The sequence below is a fragment of the Eublepharis macularius genome, chromosome 19, assembly GCF_028583425.1.
Source record: "Eublepharis macularius isolate TG4126 chromosome 19, MPM_Emac_v1.0, whole genome shotgun sequence".
In the NCBI taxonomy this organism is placed as follows: Eukaryota; Metazoa; Chordata; class Lepidosauria; order Squamata; family Eublepharidae; genus Eublepharis; species Eublepharis macularius.
The window spans coordinates 4488390-4510084 of record NC_072808.1 but is presented as its reverse complement, the minus strand read 5'-3'; the positions used below and the strand labels follow the sequence as shown (position 1 = coordinate 4510084).

The window sequence follows — 21695 nt, the reverse complement described above, 5'->3', positions numbered from 1 at the left end:
CAAATCAATGGCAGAACATTCCCCCTCTAACCTTTGGCCCCTGCTCCTCGGACCCTTTGAGCATTCCCCACCATTGTCATTTCCATGCCCACTGGTTAGTTGAGGTGGGTCACTTAACCACTCCAATAACACTGATTACATTCCACCTTCAAAGCTTGATACAAACACAGAAAGAAAGAAAGAAAAAGTCCCCCCCCCCGCATCCACCACTTGCCCCTTTCACCCCAAAGTTCCCCGTTCACTGAGAAGCGGGCAAAACAGTCCTAGGCCCTGATCCTTCACTCCAAGCATTGGGGGAACTTTGCTCGCGCAGTTCCCTGTAGGGTTCAACTGCCTGGCCGTTGCCCTGGAGACCAGCAGAGCAGCCCTGACAAAGGGCACTGAAGACCGGGCCTAAGGGAGAGTCAGGATCCACTGAGGCAGTCCAAGTATGGCAGCTTGTGCTGAGCGCAGCTGTTGTTGAAGGGCTTGGGGAGCGGGGGGGGGGGGGGCAGCCACCACAGCCTGTGTGTGACGAGAAGTCATGAGCCAAGGCTCCTTGGCACGGACCCCAAATGTCAGAAGGGAGTGTGGGTCTCCACAGGGAGAGGAGACATCAGTCACTGCCCCCCGCCCCCCGTTGGCACCACCGGGATGGGGAAGAAACTCCTCCCAGCATGCTACACCAGGGCAGTCCGGGCCTCGGTCCTTCCCACGCTGGCACTGCTGCTTTTCCGGCGCAGGCCGGGGGTGGCGATAGTGCCGTAGCCTTCGTTCGGGCAACCGTGCTGCAATAGGATGTCGATGCACTCCTGGCTCCCCGATCGGCGAGCGTAGAAGAGCGCTGTGTGCCCCACAGCATCACGGGCCTTCACGTCGGAACCGTACTGTGGAGGAAAGAACGGATATGAGGAAGATGGAGAAATGGCTTCCATGCATTCTCTCTCTCTGTTTGGGTGGCCGGGAAACCAGGCCTTCAAAGAGGTAGTTAGGCACGTGGCACCTGACACCCCTTGCTCTCATCCTCAACCCTTGCTTCCCTGGGCAGGATTTATATTCTTCCTGATCCCGGTTAGAAGACGCTTCCCTGATTCCCTGATTCTCCCACAGACTTATTTATTTAGGAAAATTTTCTGCTGCCTCTCCAGGAGCCTACCCAAGGTGACTTACAAAATAAAAACAATAAAAACAAAACATTATTATTATTATTAATTAAAATTAATTAAAATCCTGCATTAAAAAGAAGCCCCAGCCCATCATAAAAAATATAAACCATAAAAACGGTCTACTGATACCTAAAAGCCTGGGTGAACAGAAACATTTTGTCCTGGTGCCTAAAGGAAAGCAACTTAGCTGCAAGGCAAACCACAAGGGGAAAGGCATTCTATAAGCAACGTACCACTGTGGAGGTACAGAGAGGAGGGCTTTTGAGGCAGATTTTCACTGGCAGCTAGACAATATGGGAGGAAGCAGTCTGTCAAGTGACCTGGCCTCAGGCCAGTTAGGGTTAGCTAACTTATATACTGCTCTTCTAGACAGATTAGTGTTTCATCCAGGGTGGTGAATAAGTTAGTGTTATTATTATCCCCACAATTCAGCTGGGGAGCTGGGGCTGAAAGGAGCGGCTTACCCAAGCCCACCTACTGAGCTCAGGGCAGGAGTGGGATTCAAACCAGTGGAGCGCTGATTCGCAGCCAAACCACTTAACCACTGTGCTACAGCAGCTCTCTGCGACATACAGCAGCCACTGCCAACATATCAAGTTGTCCTGTGCCCCCAATAGCAATCTAAAATGGCAGCAATTTCTTGTTCCAATCCAACTAGCTTGTGGGCTAGAAAAAAACCCATTATCATCCCCCCCCTTTATATAATTTTTGATAGGGCCCATTAGGTGGACCATCCCAAAATTCAATCCTTGGTATCTCCAGGCAAAAGGCTCAGCTAGCAGATGATGTGAAAGACGTCTGTTTCAGGGCCAAGCTACACATGACGAATGACACTTGAATGGCAAGTGGATTGAGTGGAGGGCAAGTGAACAGGGAGAAATACACTTGCCATTCAAGTGTCGTTCGTCATGTGTAGCTTGGCCCTAAGACTCTGGAAAGCCACTGCCTGTCGTAACAGATAATGCTGACCTTGATAGACCCCGGATAAAGGATTGCCAGTTCCCCTTTCCCTACGGGCGGGAGATGCAAGACCTGGCACTTACCTCCATGAGCATGGCGGGGGAAATGCTCAGACTGGGATTGGACAATCCACTGCTAAGTAGCTGATGTTGCAAACGCTCATGTATACTGACGGGCTACGTGTACATTTATCCGGTTGGACAAAGAGCCATTCCACGGGGCCATTTCAGGTTGGGAAAAAGGCATAGGTGGGATTGTTCAAGTTCCCCCTCCCTACACACCACAGCCTGACCCAAATTGGACTCCACATGCCTAAGGATCTAAAGTTCAGCCAGGCACCCTCCTGCGTGATAGGAGGGATTTATTGAGTATTTAGGCTCTCAGGCTGCATTAGATTGCAGGCACAGGCTACAGGAGTTTGCCTGGGGTCCATCACGCACATGTGATTTGCATTTCTTCTAGTGCAGTTCCACATGACATTCTGCCGGTAAAAACCAGCCCTCACTCTTGCTTTTGTTCCATAGGATACCTGCCCTCGGAGGCCTAGAGGGCCTCCTATCTTCTGTCAAGCGCTTACCCAGACCAGAAGTTGAGTGATGACCACGTTTGACAGGTCACAAGCCACATGTAAGGCCGAGCGCCGGTCCTTGTCCCCTGTGGGGGCGTTGATCTGTTCCTTGGAACTGTGAGCCAGCAACAGCAACACAGAACTCAGGTCCTGGTCCAGGACGGCCTGGAACAGCTGGCACCCGAGGGACATTTCGGAGCTGGGCAGTGGTGCTAGAAACAGGCGTTGCTCGTATTTGGCTCGGATCCACGACTCCCGTTCTTCCCTGAGAACATACAGAGAGAGAGAGAGAACAGTCCACAACGGGAGTATCAATGAGTATCTTCCTGCCCGCAAGAATTCATACAAAAAAACTTGGAACTTCTATCTTGTTAACAACTGTTTTATATGCAGTCCTCCAATGAGGCAAGAAATGCACCCCCTGCAGCCATTATGGGACAGGAAAACAACATATGGGAGGGAAGCTGAAGCCACCACCACCCCCATCCTAAGTAGCTGCTGACTGATTTGTCAGAATATGAAAGTCCGGTTGGGGGATTCACCATTTTCTGGGCATGGAGCGGGGGGGGGGGGGTGTCACTGGGGCAGTCGGGGGGGGGGGTAGTTGTGAAGTTCCTGCATTGTGCAGGGGGGTGAACTAGATGGCCCTAGAGGTCCCTTCCAACCCTATGATTCTATGATTCCAAGACCAACTTGTGAGAAAATGTCACCTCTGGCTTGGCCCTAAGATTTCCACTGGACGAGATGCTTCTTGCTCTTTCACATGATTAAAAAAGCCAAGCAAATGATGTGAAAATGAACGGATATAAACAAAGATACCTAATCTGCTTAATTTATACAAGTTACCAACCTCTTGTCTTGGTCCGGATTCTGGATTACTCTGACCCAGTATTTTCCTTAGCATACATGCCTGATGGGAGCCCTGTGGCGCAGAGGGGTAAGCTGCAGTACTGCAGCCCAATCTCTGCTCATGATCTGAGTTCGATCCTGGCGGAAGCCGGGTCCAAATAGCCGGCTGAAGGCTGACTCAGCCTTCCATCCTTCTGAGGTCGGTAAAATGAGTACCCAGTTTCCTGGGGGTAAAGGGTAGGTGACTGGGGAAGGCAACGGCAAACCACCCCGTAACAAAAAGTCTGGCAAGAAAACGTTGTGATGCGATGTCCCCCCATGGGTCAGTAATGACTCGGTGCTTGCACAGGGGACTACCTTTATCTTTACCTTTTACCTACATGCCTGATGACAGCAACCCTCTAACCCTCCAGGCGGTAGATAAATTGTACCCTTCAGCCAGTTCCACTCACCGGGACGATTCACAGGTGGGTTTCCGGCGTCCCTGCGTGCACTTCTCCCAAACGCTGTTGGCCGTCTCATTGCCAATGGAGGTGAGAACCAAGGTGAGCTCCAGGGGCCAGTCGTCCAGGTCGAGGGAGCGTACCCGTGAGAGGTGGGTGCCCAGGTTCCGGTGGATGCCGGAGCACTCGATGCAGATCAGCGCTCCCAGGTTCAGGCTGGCCCAGGTTGGGTCTGGGGGAAGGAAAAAGGCCAATGAGAAACTGGGAAAGGATCTTGAAAGAGGAGAAGGGCCACTTTCCTTTCTGCTCCCTTCGACTCTGCCCGTTTCTCTCCTCCTTCTCTGTGCTCTTTCTGTTCTGCAAACATTCACCCACAAATGATCAGCTTTGCTCTCTTCCTTCACACTGGCTGCCAGGTCTCCTACCATTCCCATTCTTTGTACATGAAATCAGAACAGCGCCCTGCCTTAAGCAACTTCCAGGAAAAAAAATGTTTGTACAGACAACTTGCAAATGCAGATTTTATCAGACCAGACCTCCGAGGTATAAAAGCTACACAGGAGGGCAGAAGTTGCACACCTGCCACCGCAGCTCTGCCTCAATCACAGCTAAAGCAGTGGCGGAGCTGGAGATGCAATTTAAAGTGCCAAAGAGGTAGCCACGCAGGTGGGAGATGCTGACCCCCTCCAAACGCTCTTGTCCCCATAGTTCACCCGTATCTCTGTCCTGATCCCATATGGGGAGAGAAGTGCTTGGAATGGGGTGGGGGAGTCTGTAGAGGGGAAGAGGGCAGATGGGGGGGAGTCTTTAGCAGTTTGAATCACCCCTTCCCACACACACACAGTGTTTTACATGTGATCAGGACACATCTAATAAGCAGACGATAATTGGATTCTTGCGGCATCTTGGCCCTCGTTAAATTATGGCTTTAAAAAAATGCAAACACAAGTAAAAAGTCACTTAAAGCCAATAAAGGGAAGTTGATTTTTTGTAAGAAAGTCCACTCCCATCTTTATCTTTAATGTCCTTCCCAGTCCAATGCCCAGTTGATACAAATCTTCTGCAACAGATCCAGTTGGCTATCCCATCTGTGTTACGGGCAACGTTTGCCCAGCGTGTAGCTCACAACATGTTTGTTTCCAAGTAAATATGATTCCTCTCCCTCCACCTTATGACATTATTTACAGCAATGTGTAAAGTGACACATTCAATACATTGCTAACCAGTGCATACATGAGAGAAATGCTTACTCAAGGCGCCGCAGTCCACGCACAAGGAGTTGCCTTTGGCATTACGGATAGCCTGGATGGCCACGGCTTCACTCTGGCTGTCCATCCGTGCCTACGGGGATGATAAGGGTGAGGCATAAGGCAGTCAGGAGAACGGGCTTTCCCCTAGCTTCGCACAGGGTTTGAGGACTACGTACCATCAAAATCCACTCCCTCCCAGTTCCAAGTCCCGTCCTCAGAATTGATTGACTCCTGCAGGTTCCCCCAGGACTCCAGCTCTTGCCAGCTGTGCTAACAGCCTATGGCTCCTGCAGCTTCTCCCGTGTAAGAACAGACTAGGCACAGGTAACCCATTCCAAAATATGTGGATAAACTTTAAAGAGACTAACATTAAAGGCAAGCCTAGATTACTGCAGGGAGGAAGGGGCACCAGTACCTTGTTCTTGCTGCTCTCGCAGCACTGCAGGCTAGCCAAGATCTGGCTCTCGATGGCCTGGACCCAGGAATCTCTTTCCTCGAAGCTGCTAGCCTCAAAGTGCCACGTCTGTCCTGTGCTGGAGACGATGAGGAACTCAAAGTTCTCCTCCTCTGTGGGTGTGAAAGAGCAGGCTAAGGGAGGGCCCCAGCTGAGACTGGAGTCATCATGTACATCCCAATAAATGCTGGCCACTTTATTTTCCCCTATGCTCATGGGGTGGGTACCCTACAAGCGGGGAATAGGGAATGCCCACCTGGCCAACAATGTTCCTGCAGGGGTGACAGGGAAGGGAGGTGTGATTTCTATGATGACGCCATAGCCCTATAAACAAAGCCTGAGACCAGCTTCTAAAGGTCTCCACTAAAGATGGGCACGAACCGAAATATGAACCAAAGTTCGGCACGAACCAGGCCTGTTCATGGTTTGCGAACTGTCGGTTCATCAGAGCCCATTTTTGACGAACTGCCACGAACTTTTAGGCCGGTTCATTTTTTGGTTCGTCAGTGCAGACAGCCTGGCACTGATCAATCAGTTTCCTAAGCAATGGGGGTGGGTGGGCTTCCTGCAGACCTTCAGTTGCCCCAGAAGTGATGTTTCCATGAACCAAATGAACCAGTTTGTGAACTGGGGCAAGTTTGTGAAAGTTCGTAGTTCGTATTTCACAACGAATCACGAATCATGAACCGCATGGTTCGGAATTTTCCCAGTTCATGCCCATCTCTAATCTCCACCTTTTCCCGGGCCGGAATCACTCATCTGCATATAGCAATCCTTCAACTATATTTACTGAAGCAGTTCCTTTACTTTTAATTTTGCAGGTGAGCTGTGCTTGCCCTCATTATACTGCTGCGGGTCTAGAAGCTCTTTTTTCAGATTACAGACGAGGAGCCGAGACCTGGGGAGAATTAGTGGCTGGGGAAATGAGTCTGTGGGGAAAGTATGCCTGCCTCTTTTACCCCAGGACTACCCTTGCCTTGTCTTGAGATTTGAAAATTGGCCAAGAGGGCAACTTTGCCAGGGCATCACCAATCTCAGGGTTGCACCAACCCCGGCTTGCATACAGTGCAATGCCAGAGTTGCACCCTTCTAAGCTTTCATTGGACTTAAGCGGATGTAAGGACTCTTAGTCTATATCCTTTCTCCATTGAATGATTTAGCACAGAAATGAGTGAGGGGGGATGCTTCTGCCAGCAAGATCAGGTAGACAGGCCTGATTGGACAAGAAGAAACCATTGTGGGCTTTCTTCTCCCAGTGGGAAGGGGGGCTTTGGATGGAGAAAGCTTTCGGGTTTGAGTCCTCAGGTACCATAATGCTTCGGATACACGGGAGACAGGCAATCATTTTTCCAGATGTAGCAGATTGTATGATAGAGGCATCATTTCTCACTTGTTCCCTCCACCCCCACCCACTATCATCTTTGGAAAAACAGTTTTGCAGAGTTTTGTAGTGTTTCAAAAACTCTCAACCCTGTTTGATCAAGGCCCGCAGAGGGGCATGGCGGCACACTGACTTATTTTAAAGAAAGATGTGCCACCTTTCTGCCCCAGTGGGGCATGCAAGGTAGCTTATGATACCGTGAAAGTATATATAAGCAACAGGTGAGGAATTGTTCAGGAGGAGAAGTTCCATTTTCCCACTTCGGTTTTCCCGCCGCCACTGGCCGTCTCCTCCCTTCTTCCTGTTAAATGTTCCTGGCAATTGCATGCATTGTCTTGTCACTTCTGAAGGAAATGGGAAGTGACATGACGTCACTCTAGGAATTACCAGAAACTCTATGATAAAACCATAGAGTTTCTGTAAATTCCTGAAGCAATGTGATGTCACTTCCAGTCTTCCCCATGTCATACGTGATGCCAATGCCTCCCCCATGCCCCTGCCCCCCAAGCTCCTGGCATTTACACAGCCTAGCAACCCTACCCATTGTGAGAATGGAAGCACCCATGCTACCACCTGTTGGCTGGAGGATCATTCTGCAATGACCAGAATACAGTGGACATTATGTTGCTCACAGGGGAGGGGAACGTTTTGGGGACAGACATTTATGGAGGCCACACATCACAACGTAAGCACAACTGCATGCAATGAGTGCCATGGCACAAAAAAAAACTCACGCCTGCCACCGCCAAACATTACCTGTTTTATAAATATTTCTTAAACTACCAAAGGTTTTTAATTTCCACATTTTACGCTTGGCTGCAGAAGGTCCGGAGGGGACGCAGGAAGCGAAAGGCAGAGAAAGAGAAGGGAGGAAAAGAAGAAGGGGAGAGATTTCAGAGGAGGAAAAAAATAATAAAAAAGCAGAGGCTACCAGAACCTACAGACCCAGGGAATGGGGGTGGTGGTGGTAGTGGTGGTGGCAGTGGTGGTGGTGGATGAGTGAAGCCCTGCAAAGGACAGTGAGAGAGAAAGCTGTGAGTGCCAGGCCGACCCTTGCCTGGAATTACAAGGGGGCATTCCAGGCAGCCATATTCAGAGCTGTGGGCTGGTAGTGAAGACAGGACTGGCCGGAAGGGGTGGGAGTGGGCAGCCCATTTGAACTTCACGTTGTCCTCTCTGGATTAGGTCAGATGTGGCCTTCCATAGACCTCCCCACTCTCCGTATCAGTACAGCTTCCCCATTTTGCCCATAGCGGTCATGGTATCTTTCATAGCATCTGTAAAGCATTTTTGGGTGTTCAGAGAAATTGACACACAACCATCCTTCTAACTCCCTTGTAAGGGAGGAAAGCATTATTTCCACCATTTTGTAGTGTGTGTGTGTGGGGGGGGGGGGAGCGGTGAACAGATGATGGGGGTTCAGACCAGATAAGACAAAGTTTGCTTATCTTGTTTTGAACACATCTTGTTTGATCTGCAGGCCATGCAGGGAAGGGAGAAGAGATTTAACCTTTCCGCTCGAGTTCACTATTCCAAGTCAGTTCCCGCCATTCTGCTATTAGCATTTTAAAGACACGCCCTTGAAAAAACACACATTCACACACACCCCTTTAAATGCTAATAACAAAGCAGAGTCAGACCTCTTTCAAACAGCAAAACTGAATGGAGATTGAAGGGTTAAATATCTTCTCGCTTCCCCACATGGTCCCAAGGCTAACCGAGGCTGCAATTTGCATTTTATGGCTTGCCTAAGAGCTAAACTTCAAGAGATGAATTACATGCACATGTGAAGGGAGTCACAACACTAGCTGGGAAGCTGAGTTTTAAAAGTCAGATCAAAAGGCTTTGTCAATTTCCCCTCTCTACAGAGCCAGCAAAGATCACTCCGCGGGTTTGTTAATTTCCTCTTCACCTCGGGAAGGCTCTGTCAGTTTCACCTCCCCTTCTTGCTTCTCGGCTAACATTGCGACTCCCTTCTCATTAATGTTCTCGTGTAATTTGTCTCTTGTAGTTTAGCTCTAAGACCGCCCCCCCCCGAACTGAATCCATGGCAGAGGTAAAGGAGGACTTTCTTGCTAGGATTTTTTTGGCTAGCAACCTGCCAAAAAAATTGTCCTGATCTTTCAACGGAGGCTTAATGTTTGGAAATAGGCAGCGAAAGCTTTTCGTGGCATGAAGCTACCTGGTAGATAACATCCCCTTAAGCCTCTATTGCAGGTCCAGAATATTTCTTTACGCCATGCCCGATCGCATGCTACTTCCCTCGTTCTAACTTTGCATCTCTGAGACCCGACAAGCTGAAAACAATCTGGGACTCTCGTTAGATCAAGACAGTCTCCTGAAGCTCAGCTCCCTGCTGTTTTTCGTGTCTTTTGAGCAGTATGATTTTGGACTCTTGGTTACTGCAAAAAGTGTAACATGGGGGAAAACTGCCGGGAACAGTCCTACTGCGAGTCAAGTCAGTCGCTGCTGAATGCTATTAATGGTGACAGGATGACAGGCAGATGTGACCTGGCAGGCAGATTCCACTGAGAAGTTCTCTGGGGCAAGACCCACTGAAAATAACGCGAGCCATGGCAAGGCCATAGCACATCTCCTATTCATTGCAATGGGGCTTCGGTGTGCCCATGTTAAATAAAGTGCGTTGAGGGGAGCAATATTTAGATTTCCAACTCAGGTTCCACCACTATGTGTTTCAACATACAGAGCAGCCTTTTTTTAAAAAAGAAAAGTTAAATAGTACATTTCCATACACCCCCATGCAAATAACATACATTGTAATATAAGCATTTGCACAAATGCTCTGCTGCTCAGATGCCTAGCTCACATCATCTTTCTCCCCCCCCCCCCCATGCAGGAAGAACCCAATTCAGATTAAATGAAATGTGCATGGTGGAAAGGTACGAGGCGCAATTGTTGATCATCAGTCCCCTGAAGATGCTTACCACCTAAGCAACTCTATGGATTGGAATTTTGTCCCAAAGGATAAAAAGTCCAGTAGCACCTTTAAGACTAACCCCCTTTATTGTAGCATAAGCTTTCGAGAACCACAGCTCTCTTCGTCTGATGCATCTGATGAAGAGAGCTGTGGTTCTCAAAAGCTTATGCTACAATAAAGTGGGTTAGCCTTAAAGGTGCTACTGGACTCTTTACTATTTTGCAACTACAGACTAACATGGTTAAACCCTCTGGATCTATGTCCCCAAAGATGTGATTGTTATGTGACAGAACCATGTCACCCCTTTTCTCCCAAGTAGGTGCACCCTCAAAATTTTACTTTTTCAGTTGCAAACTGCCACTGATTCCCATTTGGAGCCACAACCTCTCTTGCCCAAGAAAATGACAGGAATGTTAATTCTAAACATGCATGTAATTTGGGCTCAGGCAAGATCAGTATAGAGATGTGGCCTATTTTTTTTTAAAGCAACTGAAATCTCTCTAAAAAAAAGCATTCTGGGCCTCTTTCGTCTTCTGAAATAATTTTGGAGGGAGTAACACAATAGCATTCTATGTCCCCAGAGCCTAATATTCAGACTCTACTACGGGCTTAAAAAAGAGAGGGCTACTTCAATTTTAATGCTGACAACCCATTCTTACCTTCTGCCTGCCCCACCGAGCCCTCGGTTTTGGAAGGCGTTGCGAGCTTCTTCCGCCTGTGTTTCTTTCTGTCCACCATGGGGGATGGAGGCGGGTCTTTGCCGCTGCTGCCAGGACTGGATAGCCCTTCTGCAGCCAGAACTGCCTCTGCAGACACATATGGGAGAAACAGATCACATGGCTGGCAGCTAATGCTTTCTTCTTGGGTCACAGAGGCCAAACTCTAGCATCCTTCCTTCTCCCTGGGGGCACTTGAATCCCTTCCAAACTTACCAGCCTTGGAAGAGGAAACAGAGCGCTGCAGGCTCCGGTCTGGTTTGCCTAAGAACTTGATTGCTTGATCGGTTGGAGGATTCAGCAGGCCTGGACTGGGGCTAGCTGTGGAGAGAAACATACATATGCCCAGGGGTCATTTTGTAGAAAAAGAGCTGGAGGAACTTATTAGCATAACTCATTAGCATAACTCATTAGCATATGCCACACCCCTTGCCATCACCGGAAGTGTGTCATTGGCATAACTGATTTGCATATGCCACACCCCCTGGCATCACCTATCCTGGCTGTTTTGGACCCAGTCCTGGCCATTCAGGGCTGAAATTGGGCCCAAAATGGCAAAAGGGGGCTGAAAATGGCTGAAAAGGGGCCCAAAATGGTCAGGATCGGGCTGCTGCCAAACAGGAGAGTGATCCACCACCCGTTAGAGGACCGATCCGGACTGTTTCAGCCCCAATCCAGGATGAAACAGGCCCAAAATGGCCGAGAGTCAGGTGGGCGTGGCCACCTGACATGTGACCTCTTTGGGGACCTGCCGGAACTGCATTCCGGCATGTTCCTCCTCAAAATGAGCCCTGCATATGCCCATATGAAACCTGCCATTTTAGATCAATTCCCTGTCTAGTTCTGCATTACCTACAAAAAAGTACCATATGCCAACAGAACATGCAGATGGTAAAATTGAAACTGTCGAACATAAGATTATAGAGTGTCCCATATTTAATGAGCTGAGGGTTAGTTTAATCATCCCTCTACTTAAAAATATGCAACTACCTAATATGAGAGCCCAGGTCATGTGGTTACTATCGGATACAAATAATTCTGTGGCAACATATGTAAAAAGAATAAAACCCACACTGTGGTGGCAGCTGCCACCAAAGCAATGTTATTTTGATTTCCGCAACCAATCAGGTTTCCAATGGCCAATCAAAAACTGTGTTGTGCAAGAGTCCCACCTGGCCCCACCCACTTTCTTAAAATACTTGGCAGGAACCAAGGGATGTATGGGTGGGCATCAAGTAATGACTACTGAGGAATTACCCAATTTTAAAGCTGACAGTGAGGAAATTGAAATTGTTCAAGATTTCCTATTCCTTGGCTCAATCTTGGCTCAACCAAAAGGGAGACTGCAATGAAAAAATCAGAAGATTGAGACTTGGAAGAGCAGCTGTGAGGGAACTAGAAAAGATCCTTAAAGATAAAGATGTCTCTCTGGGGACCAAGATCAAGAGAATCCAAACTATGGTATTCCCCATTACTATGTATGGATGTGAAAGTTGGACAATGAAGAAAGCTGGCAGGAAGAAAACTGATTCATTTGAAACGTGGTGCTGGAGGAGAGTTTTGCGGATACCATGGCCTGTCAAAAAGACAAATAAGTGGGCACTAGATCAAATCAAGCCTGAATTCTCCCTAAAAGCTAAAATGACAAAACTGAGGCTATCGTACTTTGGTCACATCAGGAGAAGACAAGATTCTCTGGAAAAGACAATAATGCTAGGAAAAGTGGAAGGCAGTAGGAAAAGAGGAAGACCCAAATCAAGATGGCTTGACTCAATAAAAGAAGCCACGACCTCCAGTTTGCAGGATCTGAGCAAGTCTGTTAATGAGAGGATGTTTTGGAGGTCTTTCATTCATAGGGTCGCCATAGGCCAGAGGCGACTTGATGGCACATAAAACACACACACACATGGTGCTCATAGGCACCATGTTGGAGGCCCCTTACCTACAGTGTGGCTCGGGAAACCAGAAATCACCCTCTTTATTCCTCCCCAGTGGAAATCAAAGCCTTTCCACAGAAAAGAGAAATTCTAGGTAATACAAGGACTCCTCTAGAGGTCACTGTTGAATCACGTTACACAAAAGGTATCCCAAAACACACAGCTCTTTAGGTTTGTGAATCGAACTTCAATGTTTACTCGCTTTAGCTTATGCACCAATTCCGCTTGGCCCCACTGGGAATTTCTGTACAAGATCTGATTTTGTTTAACAAGGTAAGCGAATTACCCAAAGCCAAAATTCATCCAATTAAGTCAGTTTCTTTTTCTATAGTACCAGCTTGCTTGTGCGGTAGGGCAAGGGGTGCAGTAGAGCTGGCGGGTAAAGGAAATCACAAGGTGTTAGGCAATTCATTAGCTGTAATTAAGACAGCCTCTACGAGCAAGCTGTCAAGATTCCCTGCCTTTACAACCCGCATGGTGCAGTGGTTAGGATGCTGAAGTGAGATTGGGGAGAACTTATTCAAATCCCTGCTTGTCATGAAAAACTGAGAGCCAAGCTACAAGTGACACCTGAGGGCCAAGCTACACATGACGAATGACACTTGGACAGCAAGTGTATTTCTCCCTGTTCACTTGCCCTTCACTCAATCCACTTGCCGTTCAAGTGTCATTCGTCATGTGTAGCTTGGCCCTGACACAGTTGGACACTTGTCAGCTTCCCTCACGTTTTGATGGGAAATGTAGGCATCCTGGTTTTACAGCTTGGCTCTCCATTACAGCTGCAAGACCAGGACACCTACATTTCCCATCAAAACTTGAGGGAAGATGACAAGTGTCCAACCTGTGTCAGACGTCACTTGTAGCTTGGCTCTCAGTGGGTGACCTTGGGTCAGTCATCTTCTTTCAGCCCATCCTATCTCATAACAGGGTCTCCTGCAGGTGCCACCCTGCACATGGGTGAAATCAACAGCAGCCCATGTACGGGCTTTCCCTGTGGTGGCCCCTACCCTGTGGAACAGCCTGCCTGAGGCGGTCAGGAGAGCCCCCACTCTCCTGGCTTTCCGCAAAGGATGCAAAACCCAATTATTCAAAAAGGCTCTTTACTCAGATAGGAGGGCTGTATTGTACGGAGGGGAGTCTCAGATGCTTCACTAATGAGTTAAGGACCAGAGACTTCACCACTATGTTGCCTTATATACTGCCTGTTGTCTTAAATATGTGCTCCTATGAGCTACCTGTGCTTCACGTGGTCTAATGTCAGCCCTAGAACTGCTTATGTTCTGTTTTCAGCATTTCTTCAACTCTGTATTGGATTCTTACTAACGCTCTGTCTTTGTAAAACTGTATTTATTTACCCTATGGCATTGTTCATGGAAGTGTTCCTGATATTGACTGTACTAATCTCACACTGTGTAATCTGCCTTGAGTCTCAGTGAGAAAGGTGGACTATGAATTACATAAATAAATAAAATAAATAAATAAGATTTACGAGGCTGTTGTGGGTTTTCCGGGCTGTATTGCTGTGGTCTTTCATTCATAGGATCGTCATAGGTCAAAGGTGACTTGATGGCACATAACACGCACACATATGGTATAAATCAGGTCAAAAAATGACTTCCCAGCACGTGTGCCCATAGAGGAACAGTTAACACGTGGCATTCTACACTTTGAAGCAGCCCAGTGTTTACACTGTCTGTTGTTTTTTTGTAATTCTGTTACGCTCAGCACAGCTCTTATTAATTAAGGCTAAATGAAAAGCGAGGCCACAGTCACGTCACAGTGTGAAAAAGGAGAACGTTCACTCTCTCCCTCCCTCCTCCAAGTGGCTATAATTTCACAGAGAATGATAAATGAAGGGAACACAACCTATCAGAGTGTGAACTAACAGTTAGTAATTATACACACACCTACACACACACAAACACCATGCAATATTCCTTCGAGATCGGCAAGGAACGCTTGCAGAGTCTTTAAACCATTGTTTGCCAAACTTTGGGTCCCCCAACTCCTGACTCAAAAGTGGGTTGCAAAGCCTGAGAAATGGAATCTCAAGCTTTTGCAGTTTTATTGATTTGTGCATGCGCTGATGTTTTTTTAAAAGCGGGTCATCATACCAAGTAAATTTGGACTTTTGGGTCAGCATTCCAAAAACGTTGAGGACCACTGCATTAAACCATGCTTCGGTGCAGTTCCTGCAACCTCGTCCACCCGCACTACTTTAGAATGGAAGGTCCTCAAGCTGCTGTGAGATCTTCTGGATTCCACTGGTCAGATCCTGTGAAAAGTTCCCATGGAAGGTCCCCAGGTAGATGAGGCATTGGTGGAAGGAATTCCCCTGTCTTTACGGTTCAGCGGCATCTTAAAGACCAACTAGCTTTCTAGGGCATGAGTTTTCGAGAAAGAGCTCCCTTCATCAGACCCGACTCTCTAAAGATCACACCCTGGAAATCTAGTTGGTCTTTAAGGTCCTACTGGACTTGAATCTTGCTGTTCTACTCAAGTTCAATTTATTGTATATAGTCTTTGGCTGTTACAAGTTTACATTACCCTCAACGATCCAGAGGAGTTAGCCGTGTTAGTCTGTAGTAGCAAAATCAAAAAGAGTTCTGTATCTGCCCAGTTTTGATCAGGCATCTGATGAAGAGAACTTGATTCTCGAAAGCTTATGCTATAATAATTAAAATTGGTTAGTCTTAAAGGTGCTACTGGACTCTTTTTGATTACCCTCAACGGTGAGGGATACCAATTGTGTACAAGCTATAAATCAGCAAAGACACAAAGAATGGGATGTAGAGCCGCAAACCAATTTTAAAATATAACTACAAACTGAGTACAATGGGAATAATGAAAAAAGAACAATTATCGAGGTAACCTCCCTTTGCTTTGCCACCATGTTCTTTGCAGCAAGGGTAAATACTTTGCAGCAAGGGTAAATACTGAAACTCTGTAGGACACATATGCACCTGCGTCAGATAACAGAAATGAGATTTTTCTCCCCCACTGGATATGACCTTAGTCCGGATAAAATTCCTGCTAAAAATTTGGCCCTCAGGCTAGATTAAAGTGGGCAGAAAAGAATATAGTGAGGTTAGTCTTTGTGTATTTGGGAACCACAGAGGCACAGGCATTGGTCCCTTGGTTATTTGACTCTCCAAAAGTGCCATCAGCATTGATTGATCTTGCTGTTCTACTACAGACCAACAAGGCTACCCCCCTGAAGCTATCCCCATGTCTAGGAAGCGAGTTTTTATTTGTTCTGCTGGTTGCTTTCTTAGTGCACTTTTAACCGTTGCTACTTAGCATCCATTTTCATAATGAATAGTTAATACGTGTGGTGGTTTTACTATTCTACATCGGCTCATAATTTTATTTTTTTTAAAAGTAAATCATGGCACAGAAATGCACCCTCACAAACAAGTAAATGTTCTCACATGGTGAAATGACAGGATCCGTAGATGGTTATTGCTGTGGAGCCCTTGTTGTTTTGTGTGAGGAAAAACACCACAGGCATCATATGAGAATTGTGGCTTACGCATTTCCAGTTAGCAACCGCATAAAAAGTAATGGTGGCGGTGTTTGTTCTCCCTCAAGCACTCCCCAAAGGGGTATTCAGGAGTAAGCACAGGGAAGAGTGTGAATGTTTACTTCTCTTTAAAGAAGGCTACGGAGCTGCCTTTTACGCTGCATTTGGTCTCCACAGATAACAGATATCGGCTGATTCCGCACACGTTGGATAATGCACTTTCAATGCACTTTATCAATCGTTTGAGGTGGATTTTTTGTTCCGCACATGAAAAAATCCATTCCAAATGATCTATAAAGAGGACTGGAAGTGCATTATGCGGAATTATGCAGAAGTGCAGTATGTGGAATTGCTCATTGACTGCTCACATGGGGAGAGACGGGGGGCTTGAGTGTGCTGACCCCATTCCCGGCCAAGTCATCTCCACAGTAAAAATGCAGGGAGTAAGTATGCACACGCATGCTTCCTCACAGGGAGGGAGCATATACACAGTCACTTCTTCTGCACATTCGCACTGTGCAGATGAGTTGGCGATAGGGTTGCCAGGTCCCGGCAGGAGGGGGAACACCTGGCACTTCCCTTGTGCCAGCGGCAAGGTCTTCTTTGCGTGTGCGTGAAAGCATGCGCTCTCTGGCACCTGTGTGATGATGTCACTTCTTGAAGTGATGTCATCGCACCAGCCCTTGGGCATGCACACCCAAAGTGCACACGTGAAGAGCAAGCACAGTGCTGGCACAAAGTAAGTGCCAGGTCTCCAGCCCTCCTGGCAGGAGGGTAGAGGGACTGGCAACCCTAGCCCCATGGCACCCATGGGCACCATGCTGAGGAACTGCGCTCCAGGGCAGAGCCCCATCAGGAAATTTTTCTGTAAGTTAAATGGCCAATCTACCCCTGAGTCACAGCAGCCAAGGTTGTATTGGCTGAAAACGGGGGAAAACGACTAAAATATGTCTATATAGGGTTATAAGAAAGAGAACATGGGGCATAATGGAACTGAAGCTGATAACAAAGCGGGTTGGATTCACAATGAACTGGTAATTTCCATCAATTTCCCTCTTCCTGTTCATTTTTCTGGGTCCCCTGCCCCCCCACCCCAGGAACAGTCTTTCAAGGAGTCCAGTGGGCAGTGGGAAGGCAGGAAAGTTTCATTCTGCCTTTAGAAAATTTAGTCCAACCCAATGAGTGCAAACACAAGGAGACTGGTCAGCAAAAAGACATTTTTCGCATCCTTTTGCAAGCCATATAGCACAATAACTTATGATTTTTTACGGCACAACTGTTACTTGTGCCACAGTCCCAAGTCACTTACTGCTGTCCCCCACTCCCACGCTGGTCACATCCTTAACCAAACCATTGATGCTTGAGGAGGCACCGCAGGCCGAGATGGCTCGAGGTGGGCGCTTGCCCGGCACCTTGACGGTGGTACGCAGTAGGTCCATTTCTTTGCCATGGGTGCTATGAATATAATCCTGGAGGGGCACAAAAATGGGTGGGAGAATCTTAGGAGAACGGGAACGATGCACCCAAGATCATCGCTTTTTTTATTTTACCTTTTTAATTCAATACCATTTCACGTACACATTGAAAGATATTGATAGCGTAATACATAATGACATTTGGGAGCCATTCTACAACTGGATACAAAAGAAGTTTGAAGAAACTTAGCTTTTAGTTAAGAAGAAGGCCTTTATGGACAATACCAAAAATAGATGGAAAAATTTGCAAACAAATAGCTGATCTGCAGAATATAATGATGTAATAAGAAATATATTAGATTGAACGGTGCAATGTATTAGATTTGTATAATATGAATCTCTCTTCCCCATCCCTTCTATTCTGTATTCCTTATTTTCTAGTAAAAATAAAAAACTTTATATTAAAAAATACCATTTCACATACACAGGAGGACAACGTGGGGAAAGAAGGTTCAGACCTCTGAAGTGACAGAGGGGACTGCACCTGGGCCGATTCCAGACGGCCCCCTGCCTTGCGAAACGTCGCGCGTCGTCACACGTCGTTGCGCAGAAAACACGAAATATCGTGTTTTCTCGCACGAGTTTTGCGCGACGTCGCACAAAACTCGCGCGAGAAAACACAATATTTCGCGTTTTCTGCGCAACGACGCGCGACGACGCGTGACGTTTCGCAAGGCGGGGGGCTGTCTGGAATCGGCCCTGGTGAGATTTCAGGGGAGCTGCGATTTGCCATATTGGAAAAACTTCACAGATAGCCCATGAATCCCCTGCATAGGGCAAACAGTAGCCAATTCAGGTCAAGAAAATGACACAAGAGGAGAACGAAGAGGTATCGGCCCCTTCTCCCTACAGTTCAGATCCAAAGAGGGCCTAAAAATTAAGGTTCAAAACACCAATTTTATTTTCTCTGTTCTCAGATGCTGCAGTCTTTTACAGTTCAACTGCATGCTTCGTTGTATCAGATTGTGCGAGATATTCTTTAAGATAAAAAAATTCTTTTCCTGAAATTGGCGTTATTTGGTCTTTGCAGCCATAAAAAAGCTTCGTGCCTTGGCTCATACATACCAAGGTGTAAGAGAGGCCTGCCTAGCGGAGGATCTCTCTAACAAGTATGATTTCAAGATTTTCCCCCTCTAAATATTAGATATTAATTGAAAATGAACAGGGGAAAGTATTATAACATTGAGATGCTTAATGGTTAAGGCAGAATAACAATTATTTTATTATTGCTATCAATAGTAATCATTAATAGCAAATAATAATTAAAGCAGAGTTAAAAACCAAAGAAGATAAATTATAGTATAGAACAGAAGAGAAAACTGTTAAGCAATAACTTATATTAATTTATTAATATTATTAATCCAAGAGTCTTATATATATTCATATATAAGATGGTTAAGCCATAAAGTTAGGCACTTCTTTACCTCCTCATTGGCTGAACTTTTTTTTTTATTTAACAGAAAGCCTTATGGAGGCTGTCAAGCCGCACTTCTACTAATGGCCTGCTGATGGCAGTGGAGAGTAAAGCCCATTAGCAAAGTGGGATGAGCGGGGAGATGTGAACTTCCCGTCGTGGTCTAGCGGTCAGGCTATGGTCACTTACATTAATGCTGGGGTGGTAGAAGAGAAGTCCGTTGCTGGACAGGGTCACGTATTTTTTCTTCCACTCCTTGTTCAGAGAGTTGCCGCTTCGCTTCAGCAGGAAACTCTAAAGGGAGAGGCAGTGGGCGTGAGCTGGGATGCCTGGGTTTTATTTCTTTTGCCATTCCAGTGGCAAAACTGACCTACGGCTTGGAGTCTAAGGAGTCACCTGTTTGATGGGGATGGCTCGGCCGCTCCCTGTGTTTTCCCCTCTGCTGTCCAGGCTCCGTTTCTCCGTGTCGCTTCCCCTGCGATTCTACAAAGAGACACAGAGAGAAGCAGAAATGGGGCAAAGCCTTAAATCCAGAGGCTGTCGAACTTGGGGGAATTCCTTCCACCTCACCGTTTGTCTGCGGAGGAATCCCGGTGCGCTGCAAAGAATTCTGGGAGGGATTTTGGAGTATAATCTGAAACCCAGACTTGTTGGGATTTGTTGTAACCCCACATGAACTGAAAGGGCACCGTAGAGCAGCGGTTTTCAATCTGTCTCAACCCCAGGGCCTGCTTTTAAGCCCCATGCTTCAGGACGTGCAGCACCTTTGCTCTTTATTCATGTGCACTAGCAGCTTATCTCTCCATGAATCAGCAAAAACTTTGGCAGGGGCTGCTACCCAGCAGAAGGGGGTCTTTGACTTACCCATGGGTGGAAACCCAATCGCACCATCCCCTGGAACACAACTTGAAAATCACTGCCTTGACCCAACACAGCTGTCACAGTACTGGACGCTACTGTTTGGTTCTAGAAGAGACCAAGCTGGGAACTATCAAAGTTACAAATATTTTGGATAGTAGACGCCTTGTCATCAGATCATACGGCGTATTTTTTAGCTGTCCCATTTTACAGGGAAGTTTGTCTTAGGGCCAAGCTACACATGACGAATGACACTTGAACGGCAAGTGTATTTCTCCCAGTTCACTTGCCCTCCACTCAATCCACTTGCCTTTCAAGTGTCATTCGTCATGTGTAGCTTGGCCCTTAGATTTATTACCCCATTCGTTGGTATGATCCCCGGTCATTTAATTACCAATAAAGCAAGGCTACACTGGTTTTTCTCTGATAAAAATGTCAAGATTACGTGTCAAGCTGCTAAATTCTGTGCTCTAATTCTTAAACAACGGGAGTTGCATTTTAAAAGCTCTTAAGCTGACTTTTTAAATCTTTTAATTGCATTTTCCCTTTGTACAATTTGTATGCTGTTCTTATGACCATAATAAACAAGATGATGATCATACAGCATGGGTATTGGGCGGGGGTGGGGTGGGGGAGAAGACAGAGAAAGGTAATTGGCCCACATTTCCTTGCAGTGGTCTTTGTAGTTGGCCCACAACATTTCCTTGCAGTGCTTGTAATTTGTTTTCGGGCTCTGTGATTGCTGATTGGAGGATTCAAGAGGGCTTTTTGAACTGGGCTGGTCCCCTGGCTTCCTCTCCCCCCTAGTCAGCCCCGTTGGGATTCCCATGCAACTCACGGTGAAGAGGCTGGTCCTGCGTTTGGTCCCGCGATGCAGGGAGCTCGGTGTGCCTATTATGGCCGAGGCTTCACCACGCAGCTCCCGATGGCTGATGTTGGGTGTGGAAGGCAGGGATGAGGAGTAGTCACTGGTGTGGCCGCCATTACTTGCCTAGAAAAGAGTTAAGAAAGACTCACCCAAAGAAAGGACCAGGGGCCTGGTATTCAACAGCACACAAAGTGCTCCGAGACTATGGACCAAACTACAAGTGACGAATGACACAGGTTGGACACTTGTCAGCTTCTCTCAAATTTTGATGGGAAATGTTGGCAGCTTGGTGGAATGTTGGACAAGTGACAGTTGAAAAGTCTGTTGGACAGCCGTCGGAGAGCCAAGCTGCAAGACCAGGACGCCTACATTTCCCATCAAAACTTGAGGGAAGCTGACAAGTGTCCAACCTGTGTCATTCGTCACTTGTAGCTTGGCCCTATATTGGCTCAGGCTGCATCTGGAAGCTGGTTGTGTGTATATGTGTCCTATGTTTGAAGATGGGGGGGAGGGGGTCACGTATAGAAAACTAGCTTAAAACTAGTTCTCTCTATGTGGGACATGTTTTTTTTAAAGCATGCAGGAGAACATTCAACTTGCAGTCTGAAGTCATACGGCTGGGGACAGTTTTTACTCTCTCTTCTGTAGCCCACCGGCCTGCGGGTCTTTCACCCACTGCTTTCGCTCATGCCTTTCTGGCCTGACACATGAGGAGGGCAGCAACACGGGCAGAGGTGAAAAGCTGCCCAGGTGTTTATAAGCATTGGCAGATACTGTCTTGACCCAGGCTGGAAAACAGAAAGAGCTCTTGCGGCAGTGGCCTGTGTAACTGTGTATCCTGCAATCTGCCACTGGTGCCACCAGCCAGCCACAGAGGAGAGGGGGAAGGGCTACAGGGGCCAGAAATTATCCATTT

General features: G+C 47.1%; 1 protein-coding gene across 1 annotated transcript in view; it reads right to left on the bottom strand.

Annotated features, from left to right (window-relative positions):
* Positions 1–202: 202 nt before the first annotated feature.
* AGAP2 (ArfGAP with GTPase domain, ankyrin repeat and PH domain 2) overlaps positions 203–21695 on the bottom strand; it is an 82978-nt gene continuing 61485 nt past the window's right edge. The window contains 12 exon segments of the mRNA XM_055003919.1: positions 203–866; positions 2683–2938; positions 3975–4197; positions 5216–5306; positions 5631–5782; positions 7807–7866; positions 10648–10794; positions 10921–11025; positions 17474–17633; positions 19243–19347; positions 19450–19536; positions 20750–20902. Coding sequence (XP_054859894.1) covers positions 660–866; positions 2683–2938; positions 3975–4197; positions 5216–5306; positions 5631–5782; positions 7807–7866; positions 10648–10794; positions 10921–11025; positions 17474–17633; positions 19243–19347; positions 19450–19536; positions 20750–20902 — 1746 coding nt within the window. The 3' untranslated portion in view covers positions 203–659.